General features: G+C 33.7%; 1 protein-coding gene across 1 annotated transcript; it reads left to right on the forward strand.

Moving 5' to 3' along the window:
- The first annotated feature begins 3,040 nt into the window (after positions 1-3,040).
- LOC125211566 (putative late blight resistance protein homolog R1A-10) lies at positions 3,041-8,297 on the forward strand. Its single transcript, XM_048111423.1, has 4 exons — positions 3,041-3,508; positions 5,510-7,752; positions 7,840-7,870; positions 8,042-8,297. Exons 1-2 carry the CDS (start codon positions 3,095-3,097, stop codon positions 7,727-7,729), a joined length of 2,634 nt encoding a protein of 877 aa, XP_047967380.1. The 5' UTR covers positions 3,041-3,094; the 3' UTR covers positions 7,730-7,752; positions 7,840-7,870; positions 8,042-8,297.
- Positions 8,298-14,719: the final 6,422 nt, after the last annotated feature.

Consider the following 14,719-nt stretch of genomic DNA (forward strand, 5'->3'; position numbering starts at 1 on the left):
AAATCTTAGTATTCAATAATTATTTATCAGAGTATAGAAGAACAATAAGCAGCGGAATGAATACGGTCACATGTATGGAGACATGCACCACTGAGAGTCTCTACTTAAAATAAAATAAAAAGGAAATCATCAACTTTGCTCAGCATTCCCCACCGCCACTGCTCAACCTGCACATTTAGAAATATATGCAGGGCTGAGTATAAAAATACTCAGTGAACACATTGCCGAAATATACATATATAAAATGAAAATATTGTCATGCCATCACAGTAACACTCGAGGGTTTTCACTTAAAAGGCCCGAGCTTACTAAATTCTTTGTGAGCTAAAGTTCGACTGATCAGTCTAAGTTCTTTCTTTCTTTTGCCATATCTGAAGACCAAGTGCCGTGGAGATGGTGCTCTCCCACGGTCACCTACCCTATGTCTCAAGTTACTTGGGATGTATTCTATTAATCTATTTTAGGCTTTCTCAAGTTACTTGAGTCATTTCTCTTTTAGGTTAAAAATAAAAAATCTAATCACACCTACTTTATTATTTCTTTTAATTTATTCTCTCCTCTATCTCTTAGTACTTTATTCTCTGTCCCATAATAGGATCCATAGTTGATTTACCACGGGTTTTAAGAAATGTAAAGCTAAGTGAGTTGAAATAGTTAGATTTTGAATATGAATGGAATGAGGTAGTGGAATGTGAGACTACTTACCATTTATAGTAAAAATAAAAGTGAACTGGAATCTTATTGTGGGACGAAGGTAATAGTATATAATGAATCAACATTTCCACTAGACCACACATGCATGTATAATAGTAGCAGAATTATTTCTATAGTAGAATTATAATAGTAGCAGAATTATAATACTTCCCCCGTTCTATAGTAGTGAAATCACTTTGCTATTTTGGTATGTGTAATAGTAGCATAATTATTTCTCTTTTTAGTAAAAGTCAACACATTTCTTCTCATTTATTTTTTTCTCTCTTTTACTTTATTTTCTCTACTTTTTCATCTCTCCTACATTATTATCATTTTATTTAATATATTGCACACTTTTTTCTTAATTTCCGTGCTAAAAAGAAATTTACTCCACTACTATAGAACAGAAGGATTAATATGTAATAAGAGGAGGGGCGGATACTATTTTTGTGCTCGATATAAGGAACCTTTTTATTCGCGAAGTTTACATGTAAACTGAGAATGTAAAAAATAGCCAACCTGTTACTAAACGTATTGCGTGATCCCAAAATTAGGGATCAGCACGTTCTCAAACGATAATACGGAGAAAAAAACAAATCACTACTTTGAAGGCAAATGATGCTTGATTAGACTGACTAATTCCTAACCACTAATTCATACTCCCTCAGTTCCATAATAATAGAGGCATTTCATTTTACGCATTTATTTTGAAAAAATAATTATAAATAGTAAAAGTGGAGAAAAAGTAAAGTAAGAGAGAAAATATTATAGATAAGACTCTTCTCTACATTATTCTCTCTCTAACTTTACTCTCTCTCTACTTCAACTATTTAATATTATTTTTCCAAAACGAGTGCAGAAAATGAAATGTCTCTATTACTATGGAACGGAGGGAGTATTTCATTTGTCCCAAGTTATTTGAGTCGTATTCCTTTTTGGGTTGTCCTTAAGTTACTCGAGTCATTTTTCTTTTTAGCTAAAAACAAAACATTTAATAACACTTACTTTATTCTTTCTTTTACTTTACTCTCTCTTCTTTCTCCCTTCTCTTACTTTATTCTCTCCTCTACTTTATTTAAATCACTAAACACAATTTTCTCAAATCTTGTGCCGAAAAGAAACACCTCAAATTAATAACGTGGGCCGGAGGGAGTCTATGTAAATGTGAATTCACATTTAGACTTGATTGGTTGGATATGGAATATCTACGGACAAACTTGTATGTTAATAATATGACATAAATAGTGGGTTTATTAATTTTGAATAAATCACTTTTAAAAATCCTAGAATATATTTTTCTATCAATTTGATCATGTATGTATATAGATAAATATCAACTTGACATTTGACTATTGTATATATGCAGTGTACTGCTGGTGCTGGTTAAGTTGAAATGAGTGTTAACAATCTATTTTAAATTCCTAATGGTCGGCTGCTAACCTTATCTTCAAGTTGGATCGGTATAGTGTACATTTTATAATTCACTTTTTTCTAGACTCCTTTCTGAACATAATATTCGACTCTAGTTGCTAAAAGCTAAGTAGATAAAGAATCGGATACCAATATATACAAAATAATTAATTTATAAATATTGCTCGATCTGTCTATAGTATTGATTACATATAATTATAGAGCACCTATCAAACTCAACCGTAATCCATTATATTAAAAAAATTTATTTGGTTCAATTTCATAAATTAGCTTTCGAAATATATGTTTTAATTTTTGTAAAAATGATCTTATACATAAATTATTTACACTATAATAGATAAGGTTATTCGTAAATAAAGTCAAACTCTTAACCCTAAGCCAGACGTTTCTAGCAAAAGTTTGACATTTAATGTCTGGACAGCGTAGCTACCATTGTATGGCAAGCATCGACATATGAAAAGAATCTTACGATGAAATTTTGTTATCTCCGTCCCACATGATTTTATTCAATATTCCATTTTGGACCGTCCCACATAATTTTTTACCCATTTCACTTTTATTATTTTTGGTAGTTGATCCCATATTCCACTAACTCATTCCTACTCACATTTTATTATAAAACTAATACTTTAAAAGTAGAACCCACATCCCACCAACTATTTCAACTCACTTTCCATTACATTTCTTAAAACTCATGCCGGATCAAAGTGTGTTAAATTATGTGGGATGAAGGGAGTATATGATTGAATCGTCATGCAGTCGTCACGTGGTAGGGTATAATTGACATCACCATTGTCAAATGATAATAAACAAATACTTCCCCCGTCCCACTCTAAGTGGAAGGAGACAGTGAGTAGATAGTATGTCTATATAAGGATATCAGCTATGGCCAGTGTTCAATGAAAGCTTGCAACGAAACAAAATGAAAAGAAAGATATAAATATATCCATAGAGAGAGTGAGAAGGAGAGATGGCGGAAGCAGCAACGGAGTTCCTGCTTAACAACCTCAGGGAGGTAGTGAAGCACCACGCCCATCTCATCAGAGACGCGAAGGGCGACATTGAGAAACTCGAAAGGGATCTCAACACCTTCAGAGCCTTCCTCGAGGACACCGCGAAGATGGGGAAAAAGAATGAGAAAATAATGAATATGTGGAAGGAGATTCACGATGTTGTTTTTGAGGTAGAGGATGTCGTTGATTTCTACCTCGCAAAGGCCAACGAGGAAGGCCGGCAAGGTCGTTTCGCTAGACTGCTCAAAAATCGCGCGACCACTCTTCAAAGCGTTGGCCAGAAGGTCGAGAGTATCAAAGGCAGGGTGGATGTGATGAAGAATGAAATCAGTTTCCACAGATTCGATGAAGGCAGAGATGAAACACCTCAGGTCACCTTTTTAACCCTTTGCTTTACTTTTCAAATTATGTACGAAAATCCGTATGATGAACCAGTTAGTTGACCATTATTTAATTAAAATTTTAGTTGAATTAATTGTGCATCACATTTTGTTTTTTCGTAAATCTGTTGTTATAAGTTTCATTCAAAAATAAAAGTTTTTAATTGTCCTATACGTACATGTTCGCAAATATATGTAGTTTGAGTAATATTATTTGAAATAGTAAAGCTGAAATATAGTGATTCATGTTATAAAATTTTATATTTTCAGAAGATACCATTTTCGTATATAAATCCATGTATATAAAGAAATTTAACACTACATTCTCTTTGTGAGTACCATCTGCGTGAACACTGCTCCAGTACTATTGTTCATATTGTAGCATTATTTGTTTTATTTATACTTTTATTTTAAGTCAAATAACTTTTAAATTATTATTAACACTCAATTTGTGCATTTTATTTAAATAATACATTTGAAAAAAATATCCTATAAGGTAATCTATAACGCATGCCCCCTACCTTCATTTCTCTCAAGTATCGCAATCAATGGATTTTTGACTAGTGGAGAACTATACGTAACAATTACTAATAAATAAAGGATGAATCTAAATCTACTTACTCCCTTGGTCCTAAAATAAGTGAGTCATATTCATTTTTGGTATGTTCCATCTTAAGTGAGCCATTTCTTTTTTAGCAAAAAATCATCTCTTACTTTATTTTCCACCTACTTTATTCCATCTTTACTTCTCTACTTTTATCTCTCTCATGTTTTACTCTGTATACTTTAACTCTTTGAATATCATTTCCTTAATCCCGTGCCCAAAAGAAATGATTCACTTATCTTGGGACGAAGAGAGTGTATATATATATTATAATTTAAAAATTTTCACGTATTTTTTCATGTTATTATGAAAATATTAAAAATTAAAATTTGTTAATTATTTATCAGTAGATTTATGCAATAGGATTAATTTAATTGAAAATGATTTATCATCATTATTACTAAATTTAGTTAACTACCATGACTATATGAGTGATAGTATATTTGTTTTAGAGTTTTCAGAATTTCATGTACGTGTATATAAATGAGAAGATAAAAAAAAATATGGGAAAATTTTTCATTTTAAAATTATTATAATTCATATGTATAGTTCTTCACTTCTCAAAAATTCATGATTGGGCATACCATCTCACCATTTGGTATGTTTATATTACTGAATATTTTCTCAAACAGTTATTGGCATGACATGAACTCCTAGTGCAAGAAACATATGAAAAAATGCTTATTTTGAAGTTGCCTTAGGAAATGGCTTATTGTTTTTGTGACCAAATGTCTTTTCTTCCTCCTCTTGGCAAATTTTTATTGTTGTCCCGAGGCTCTTCTTCTTATCCTCGACAAAATTGTCTTGTTGCTCAAAGGCTCATCTTCTTCTAGTCATAGTTATCTTGTCGCTCAAGGCTCTTCTTCTCCTTCTTCTTTGTCCTAGAAAAACACTGTCGTGTTGCTCGGAGGCTTTACCTTTTTTTTTTCTAGTCAATTTGCCTTGTTGCTTGAAGGCTCTTCTTTCTTCTTGTTATCGACAAATTTGGCTTGTTGCTTCGGATGCCCTTCTTTATTCTTCTTGACAAATTTGTAATGTTGCTTGGAGGCTCTTCTTCTATTAGGGTGTTAGGTTCTTGCACTAGGGCTTTCATTTTTGTCCAATTGAGTTGGTTTTGATTTGAGGTCCAACATTGGACGCCAAATTAAACGTCGGCATAGTAGCTCCCATTAAAAATGGTACTCCCCCCGTTCTATGTTAATTGAATCATTTTTCTATTCTGGAAAGTTCCAAGCTAATTTAGTCATTTCTATTTTTTGACAAAACTTAACTTTGTCTCTTAACAAACTATCCTTAATATCTGTGCCGAAAAGAAAAGGGTTCATTTTAGTGAGATAGAGTCTTGTAATTTCTTCAAACCCGTGTCTGAAATTAAACTTTTCAAACAGCCTCGGCCGCCTAGAAAGACGGATGTAGTGGGCTTTGAAGACGTGGCGGAAGAGCTCAAACAACGTCTGCTTCAAGAAACGGACTATTTCGATGTGATTTCTCTGATTGGCATGCTAGGGTTGGGCAAGACAACGCTCGCATGGAAGATTTATAACGATCAAGGTATCAACCTAAGGTTCCCCACTCGTATATGGGTTTCTGTTTCACAACAGTTCACAGACAAAGAAATCTTTCTTCGCATTCTCAAGGAGTTAACCACCCTAGACGATGAACTGTACGCCAAAAGTGGAAGTGAATTAGCTGATATTGTTGCCGCTCATCTCCAGCAGGGAAGATTCCTAATGGTGTTGGATGACGTATGGAGCGATGCTGATTGGAGCAGACTTCGCGTGGCTCTGCCACATAGCGACACAAACCCAAGAGCTAAAGTCTTGCTCACCAGTCGTCATAAGCAAGTGGGAGTGGTTGCTAGTAAGCCAAGACCTATCAAGGAGTTGCGTTTCCTTACAGCAGAAGAGAGCTGGGAGCTGTTCCGGTTGGAGGCACTCAGCAAGCTGGAATGCCCTTATGAATTGGAACCATCCGGACGAATAATTGCAGAGAATTGTGGTGGGCTGCCACTTGCGATAGTAGTCATAGGAGGCATTCTTTCCAAGTCTCTAGACTCAAATGTGGATAAAACGAAACGAGATTGGACAAAAGTGTCCAAACAAGTGATCTCGTATATCGATTGGGAAGACGAGACAAAGCGCGTGCAAAAGTTCATTTCTCTGAGTTATGAGAATTTACCTCACCACTTGCGCCATTGCTTTCTCTATCTGGGGTTGTTCCCAGAAGACTATGAGATTTCAGCGTCAAAATTGATCCGCATGTGGATTGGAGAAGGATTCATACAACAAAAAGATGAATACAACTCATTGGAGGAGATAGGATACAAGTATTTGCAGAATCTTATCAGTAGAAACTTACTGAGATCTGCAAAGTTAACTCCTGATGGCAATGTCAAAACATGCCAGATACATGGTGTCTTGCGCGACTTCTGCCGGAAAGAAGCTGCTACGGAAAATTTTCTCCAAGAAATCAAGTACAACGACAAAGGAATATGTGTGGCTCCAACCTCAAACACGTGCCGCCGTCTTTCTATTCATTCCAATTTGTCCCACTATATCTCATCAAAACCTTCTGTTCCTCGTGTCCGCTCATTTGTTTGTCTTTCCGATACTAAACATACCTTGGCTCCACAAGAAAGCGCAAATGTCATTCGAGCTTTCAAACTGCTCAGAGTTTTTGATGTTCAACCCTTGCAATTTAGCACAGTTGCCAGAGAGTTCTACAATTTGGTACATTTGAGGTACATTGCCATGTCGTTCACGATGGAGACACTTCCTTTACATTTCAGCAAGCTTTGGAACACTCAAACACTTATCATTGACACCACATCTCCAACCCTTAAAGTTGAAGCCGACATATGGAAGATGAAGCAGTTGAGGCATTTTAAGACAAAAGCCTCTGCTAAGTTGCCCAACTCAACTAGTAGCTCTGATAGTGCAGACGAGCTTCAAACACTCAGCTTAATCTCAGTGGAAAGCTGCACTAAGGAACTTCCAAGGCGGGCTCCCAATCTGAAGAAATTAGGCATCCGTGGGAAACTGACCTTGCTTTTCAAAGGAGAGGTTGGATCTTTTGATACATTGAGGAACATGGAACATCTTGGAAAGCTGAAACTAGTAAACGATGAACAACAAGAATCCGGGGAACTGAACTGCCTGCCTCGATATGATCAATTCCCATCCGGACTTACGAGTCTCACACTGTGCTCAACTTCTCTCAGTTGGATCCACATCTCTACCCTTGTATCGTTAGAGAAACTAAAGGTGCTCAAGTTGAAAGATCGTGCATTTATGGGGCACACCTGGGAAGCAAAAGATGGATGCTTTCGCTCTCTTGAGTTTTTGCATATTGAGCAGACAGATTTAGCTCTCTGGGAGGCTTCATCCAATCACTACCCCAAACTAAGAAGCCTTGTGCTCAAGAACTGCGACAAGCTTCATAAAATTCCAATTGAGCTTGCTGACATAGCAAGCTTCGAAATGTTGGAGGTGTCTACTTGCATCCTTGCAGTTACATCTGCCATAGAGATTTCAGATAAAGTGAAAAAGAGAGTGGATGGAGCCTCTGAATTCACACTCTCCATCTTTCCTCCTCTTCATAAGGATTGATCATGTTTTGTTTACCTTGCCAGGTAATTTATCTTTCAAATGCTTTTGTAAGTAATTTTTTTGATAACTTCATCTTAGTTATTAATTTATTCTATACTGTCACTTTGCAGCATATGTATCCGATTTCAAGCTTCTTATCAGGTACGTTTTTTCTAATTTTAGTTGTGATCGATTGCATGAACACTCTAGCAATGTGCCCTAGTTATTTTATTAAAATTAGGAAATTAAACCCTAATTAATCATTTTTTTTTTCTCATAAACTTTGTTTTTCTTCAGTTTCAATGGTTGATAGTTTGCATAATTAATTTGCAGGGGCTGGCTTGAATAACTGTTGTACTTCAATTTGTTCTCTACGTTGTTGTGTTGAACTATTTCCCTTTCTTCAAGTAAACCAGCGTGTTCGCTTGGATTGGAATAAATTCTGCACTTTATCCGGTTCATATGTTAAACTGCAGAACATTGTGTTGTTGTGTTGAATGATCAGCTGTTGTTGCATCTTAATTAATATCTAAATTTGTATGTGCTCAACAATATTGGAGATCTTATTTGGATACATTGTCTTGATTTATCCCCTTAGTTCAAGAAAAAAAAAAAAATTAATGCCTCCAAAGCAGAAACGAGGACAAACCTGTTGTTTGTATTGAACTGATTTTCCAATTGATTGTGTTGAGAAATGATACATTTTACATCCCTATTTATAGGACAAGATTATTAAATATATCTAGGAACGAACTAGAAATTCTACCATATTAATGATATATTCCCTTGAGTCCATAAAATATACTCTTTCCTATAATCTGGAGATTATCATATTTCCTTTCCAACAAAACCCATCTCATGAAATTATTAACTCTGAATTTATATATTACCCGCAATTAATATCATATATAGAAAGCTAGGGGAGTGATCAATTGCTAACTCATCATTTAATTGCTAACTACAACTAATTTAAGACCATAGGATTTTAGAAAACGTGTGGTCTACAATTTGCCACGTGTAATTTTCGTTTTTATTAATTAAATCGAAAAATATAAAAAAAAACTCCAAATTAGGGTTTTGGATGAAAATGTCAATATAGTGATCCGAAAATATCAACACAGTGCTTTGAGAATGACAACACAATGCTTTAAGAATGTTAACACATTGCTTATATTGACATTCTACATGTATTCTACTGACATATTTTATATAGTATGTTGACATTTCTGCTTGTACGAAAAAAATAAAAAATTTTGAATTCTTTTTCAAATTTTGACGCCAGAACATATGCATGTATGATATCGTTGGAATCCTTATGAATTTTTTTTTTAATTTGATATATGTTATATGGGGGAGTGATCAATTGCTAACTCATCATTTAATTGCTAACTACAACTAATTTAAGGCCATAGGATTTTAGAAAACGTGTGGTCTACAATTTGCCACGTGTAATTTTCGTTTTTATTAATTAAATCGAAAAAGATAAAAAAAACTTCAAATTATGGTTTTGGATGAAAATGTCAATATAGTGTTCCGAAAATATCAACTCAATGCTTTGAGAATGTCAACACAATGCTTTAACAATGTTAACCCATTGCTTATATTGATATTCTACATGTATTATATTGACATATTTTATATAGTATGTTGACATTTCTGCTTGTACGAAAAAATTAAAAAAATTTGAATTTTTTTTCAAATTTTGATGTCGGAATATATGCATGTATGATATCGTTGGAATCCTTATGAAATTATCTTTGATTTGATATATATTATATGAATTTAAAGTTTTGAGATTTCTTTTAAAAATTAGTAATAACTAAACATGTAGTTAATTGACATTAATACCCCTATTGATATTTTTTTGAATTAATCATATGACCTTATTGACGTTTTTCTTTGATCGTATTAACATTTAGGGATTAATGATCTAAGCCCTTAATTTGAATATCTAATACTCCCTCCGTCCCGCTTTAGGAGTCCCGGTTGGTCAATTTTGGGCGTCCTGCTTTAGGAGTCACGGTTGAGATAAATTAATAAAAAATGCCTACAAAGTGTTAAAAGTGTTAAAAGTGGGTCCCAACATCCACTATAACATTTATTTATTGGACACTCAATTAAAAGTGGGTCCCAACATCCACTACAATATTTATTTATTACACACTCTAACACTTTTTTCTTAAAATATGTGCCCGACTCAACCGGGACTCCTAAAGCGGGACGGAGGGAGTAGCTATTATTTTGTTGTAGTTAGCAATTAAGTTATGAGTTAGCAATATAACACTCCTATGTTATATGAATTTAAAGTTTTGGGATTTTTTTTAAAAGTTAGTTATAATTAAACATGTAGTTAATTGACATTAATACCCCTATTGATATTTTTTGGAATTAATCCTATGGCCTTATTGACATTTTTCGTTGATCATATTGACATTTAGGAATTAATGATCTAAGCCCTTAATTTAAATATCTAATGGCTATTATTTAATTGTAGTTAGCAATTAAGTTCTGAGTCAGCAATATAACACTCCCCGATAAAACTATATATGAACAAGATATAAATATGATATAAAGAGTGAACAAATATAATTATGAGTTATGACTCATAACAAGTGGGGTGTTTGGCTAAAGCTTCAAATAATCGAAAGAATTAAGTATAAATTTGGGTCTGTATTAGTGGGGCACAAAAGAGGAAATTGTTTTACGAAAAAATAGCCCAATCGCATTCATATTCAGTGGGTCGTGGGTGGCTCATCCAAAATTTTATTTGGGCGGTGAATTCAACCATCAAAAGTATGAATTAACTTTTCAGTCAAGCCCGTTTCTCTTTTTCAAAATTCGATGATATACAGTTTGAAGTCACTCCATAAAATGAAATTTACAAATTTAAAAAAATAAGATGTACATCAAAATTAAATTAATTTTATGTTAATTTGAAGAACTTTAAGATAGTATTAAATTATTAATTGCACCTCGTATTTCACTAAGTAGTATAACTAGGGAGTAGAAACTCCCATTGAAGTTTAGAGCATCTCCAATAGCGGCTAGCCCACCGGCTAGCCGATTCGCCGCGCTAGCCGGTCGGCTAGCCGAACCATTGCAGCAGGCGAGCGGCAAATCGGCTAGCCGATCGGCGTGGGCTGGCCGATTGTTGTGCGCTGGCCGATGCGCTAGCCGATCGGCTAGCCGCTATTGTGGCAGCCCGATCGGCCAGCGCCGATTATGATTTTTTTTTTTTTTTTTTTTTTTTAAAACCTATATAAACGCGATTTTCTCTCTCTCTAAATTTCTGTACAAGAACAACATTTAACGATGGACAACAACAACTAGGCCCAATACAAAATTAAGAACTAAAACAGAAACATGTCATACCGTCGGGCCGGGCTTCCACACAGCGAGACCCCCGTTCGGCTAGCGGCAAACTATAATTGATTCAAGGCATACTAACATTTTTTAATGTATTTTTTTAATAAATTAGTGAGGAGTAGAGTGGGGCGGTGACTCGTGTGTGGAAGCCCGGATTTTTCTTTATTATGTAATTTTTTTGATTTTTAGTTAATGTACTTTTTTTATTTAAATAAAATTAACGAATATTTCCCGTATATGTGTCGTAAATTTAATTCCGTATTTTAATCGTAATTTTAATTCCGTAAATGTAGTATATTTTGAATTATTTTTATTGCGGCTGGCCTATGGCTGGCCTATGGCTAGCCTAAATCTGACGTGACAGGTGGTTTTTTTGGTGTTGCTGACGTGGCAGGGGAGAGAATGGCTAGCCTATGGCTGGCCTATGGCTGGCCTAAAACCTATTGCGGATGCTCTTAGCACTGATATATTTTTGTGATGCACTTAACATTATTTATTACCCTGCCTCCATTTCTTAAATATAAGAATATTATAATAACACATGTTTTAATGCAAAATTGATAAATTAAGAGAGTGATGGTAATAAAAAAGAGAGTGTTAATTAGTTGAAAATTGGTTTCACCTCAAAAGTAAAGAATTTCTAGTTATAGAAAATGGAAAGAGTTTTTATTTTTTTAAAATGAATCTAATCAAAGTATCTAACCATGTAAAGTGTATATAATATCGATGCACATGATGATAGAAATGTCCTCAAATTTAATGTTTATTAAAAGGTTTTCTCCATTATTTATTACATGTAGATGGGAACCAATATTTATTTAGTAATTTGACAAAATTTACATGTAACTGAGCTGACCATATAAAAGTTAAACAAATCAGAATGGCCCCTAAAATCAGGGATTAGCACGTTCGCAAAAGATAAACGAACCACTATTCTGATCAAGTCAAAGGACGCTTAATTACGACTTACTAATTCGTAACCACTACATTAACCTCATTAGTTATACGCTACTTAATGGTTGTTCACACAACATATTTTGATTAGGTATCTATCTATTAGGGCATGTTAGGGTGCCATCACCCCTTAAAATAACACCATACCACAATTTCTAGCCAATCATTTGTACATGTGGACGAATAATAAGCTGCCACGTGGCCAAAAAAAAAATCCGAAAAACTCGGCCAGCAATTTGTTGCTCTTTATACAGCAATCTTTCTTGTCCAGCAATATCCGACATACTATACAACAATCTATAAATTGATGTGTAGTGTTTGTAATATTGCTGTATAAGTGTTGTCACATTGTCACTTTAAAAGGGGTTGTCATTTTAACACAAATCCTATCTTATATGTTATTATATTGAATATAATGGTTGTTCACATGTCGTATTAGTCGAGTTGACTATTTACATATTCATACTGATCAATTAACTAAGACAAACACTTGCATGTTGGCGCACGACTCTTTTGTAACATTTAAAAATGTCGTAATAAGTATGTTGTCAATATCACTACAAAAAATGCTAATTAGTGAGGAAATTAGTGACGGGCCATCGATCCCTTAGTAGCTATTTGCGGTAAGTGACGGAAAAGCTTCAGTCACTAGTACGAACTTACCAACACAGCCGCCCTATGTTTTTTGACAATGGGTGGATTAGTAACTTTAGTGACGGAAATATCTGTCACTAAAAGTTTAGGAGAACGTTTTAATTACGGCTCTATCCGACACTAATATGTCACTAATTCTGTTCGGTGATGGAAATTCGTTGTATTAGTGAAGGATTATTCCGTCACTAAATAGCGAGAGGTAGATGGGTTTATAAGATTAATGCAAGTTGTGAAAGAATATCTTACAAGTTGAAGTTTTTAATTTTTACTTTTGCCTAGATACCCACGTCAAAGTTTAGGAAGGAAGTCGTCTTAACATGTGAAATATTTACAATATTAGATGCCATTTGTTAAAATGCATAATATTTAAAGACTAGAGAGTCTTGGGATAGCATAGTTGGTAATACATCTGTTTCAGCCCACTAGCCCAGCATCTCTGACTACTGATTACCAATACATAATGAATAATTAATAGGCGTATATAAATATTGCTCTTTGTCTCATACTGATTATACACATTATTGGGATTGAGTAGAGTCTATCCGTCCTCTTGAAGTTTAGCCCTCATTGTGCATACAACGATTCATTAATAGTACATGGTAAATTGTCAAAATAAACAATCAAATTTGGTTAATTTTTGCCAATCCCTCAATTTAAAAAATGTTCAAATTATATCTCAACTTTGACATTTTTCTTAATTATCACACGGTGAAAATTTTCAGCATACTTCAATGTCTAAGTTTAAAAATTAAAGATGTGACTAACTAAAATTGGTGGTTTTATGACAATTAATTTACCATATTATATACTATACGACTATGCATCTTTTGGTAATAGACTAATCATACGTATGAACGCAATATTGTGTTTCCGAATTGATGTATTTATGTAATTCTCAATTAATACATTTCTAGATTAGAATCCTTATTTATTTAACAAAGTTTACAAGGTTTAGGGCTGAGCATATAATAAATCGGTGTGATCCATATAATCAGGGATTATCACGTTCACTAAAAAAATAAATTGGAAAAAACAAACTACTACTATTATCAAAGTCAAAGGACTCTTAATTAATTACGACTGACTAATTCATAACTACTACATTAAATATATTAATCTTATTAATAGGTACAGATCATGATTATGTATCATCTCAATTTACTCAATTCATATTTAAATGTAAATTCACATGTAACTACTTTCCCTTGTATATGATATGGTACATCTATAGACTATTAAGAAGTTGACTATACTTATAAGTTATGACGTTGTTAACGAGTTCGTAAGCTCTTACGAAATATTTGGCAGAATAAAAGTTACTTACTTACTAGTTAGCTGTAAAAATAATCTGACCATAATTAGTACAAAAATTAATTGAATTCTTTTATATTGCCTGGAAAAATAAATCCAATTTTAACTGTACTAAAACTAAATTTATGTCTCCACGCCTGCGCAAGGATATTTTTGTTTAATTGTTTCTGTATATTTGAATAACGAGCATGGAACCAATTAAAATTTTAAAATAGTTACACGTATTTGAGATGTGAAACGGTACATTGCTTGTAACAACTAATAATTGATAAAGTTTTCCCATTTCTTAATTATCCACTTAATTTAATCCCTAAATTTACATATATAGTTAGGTGTCAACTGAAGGGAATATGAAAAAATCCAATTTGATTATTAAACAAATCAGAATGATCCCTAAAATTAGGCATTTCAGCTGCCCTCTCACGTTCTCAAAGGACGAAAATTATCAAGGATGAATTTCGTTTTCACTATTCTAATTAAACTCAAGTGTCACCACTTGTGACTAAATAATTCAAACATACTTCCTTAATGTTATCAGATTAATACAGCCGTATGAAAATGTCCAAAAATAAAGAAAATGTACTGCAAATGAATAATAAATTCAAATACTTTTGAATACGTGCAATGGGGCATGTTAGGGTGCCACCATCCCTTAAAATAACACCATACTACCATTCCTAGACAATCATTTGTACACGTGGATGAATAATAAGCTGCCAAGTGGGA

Source organism: Salvia hispanica, chromosome 3 (assembly GCF_023119035.1).
Source record: "Salvia hispanica cultivar TCC Black 2014 chromosome 3, UniMelb_Shisp_WGS_1.0, whole genome shotgun sequence".
NCBI lineage: Eukaryota > Viridiplantae > Streptophyta > Magnoliopsida > Lamiales > Lamiaceae > Salvia > Salvia hispanica.

Coding starts and splice junctions, on each gene's coding strand:
- LOC125211566 (XM_048111423.1), top strand. CDS start 3,095: ATGGCGGAAGCAGCAACGGAGTTCCTGCTTAACAACCTCAGGGAGGTA. Junction 3,509..5,509: donor GCAGAGATGAAACACCTCAG/GTCACCTTTTTA, acceptor CTTTTCAAACAG/CCTCGGCCGCCTAGAAAGAC.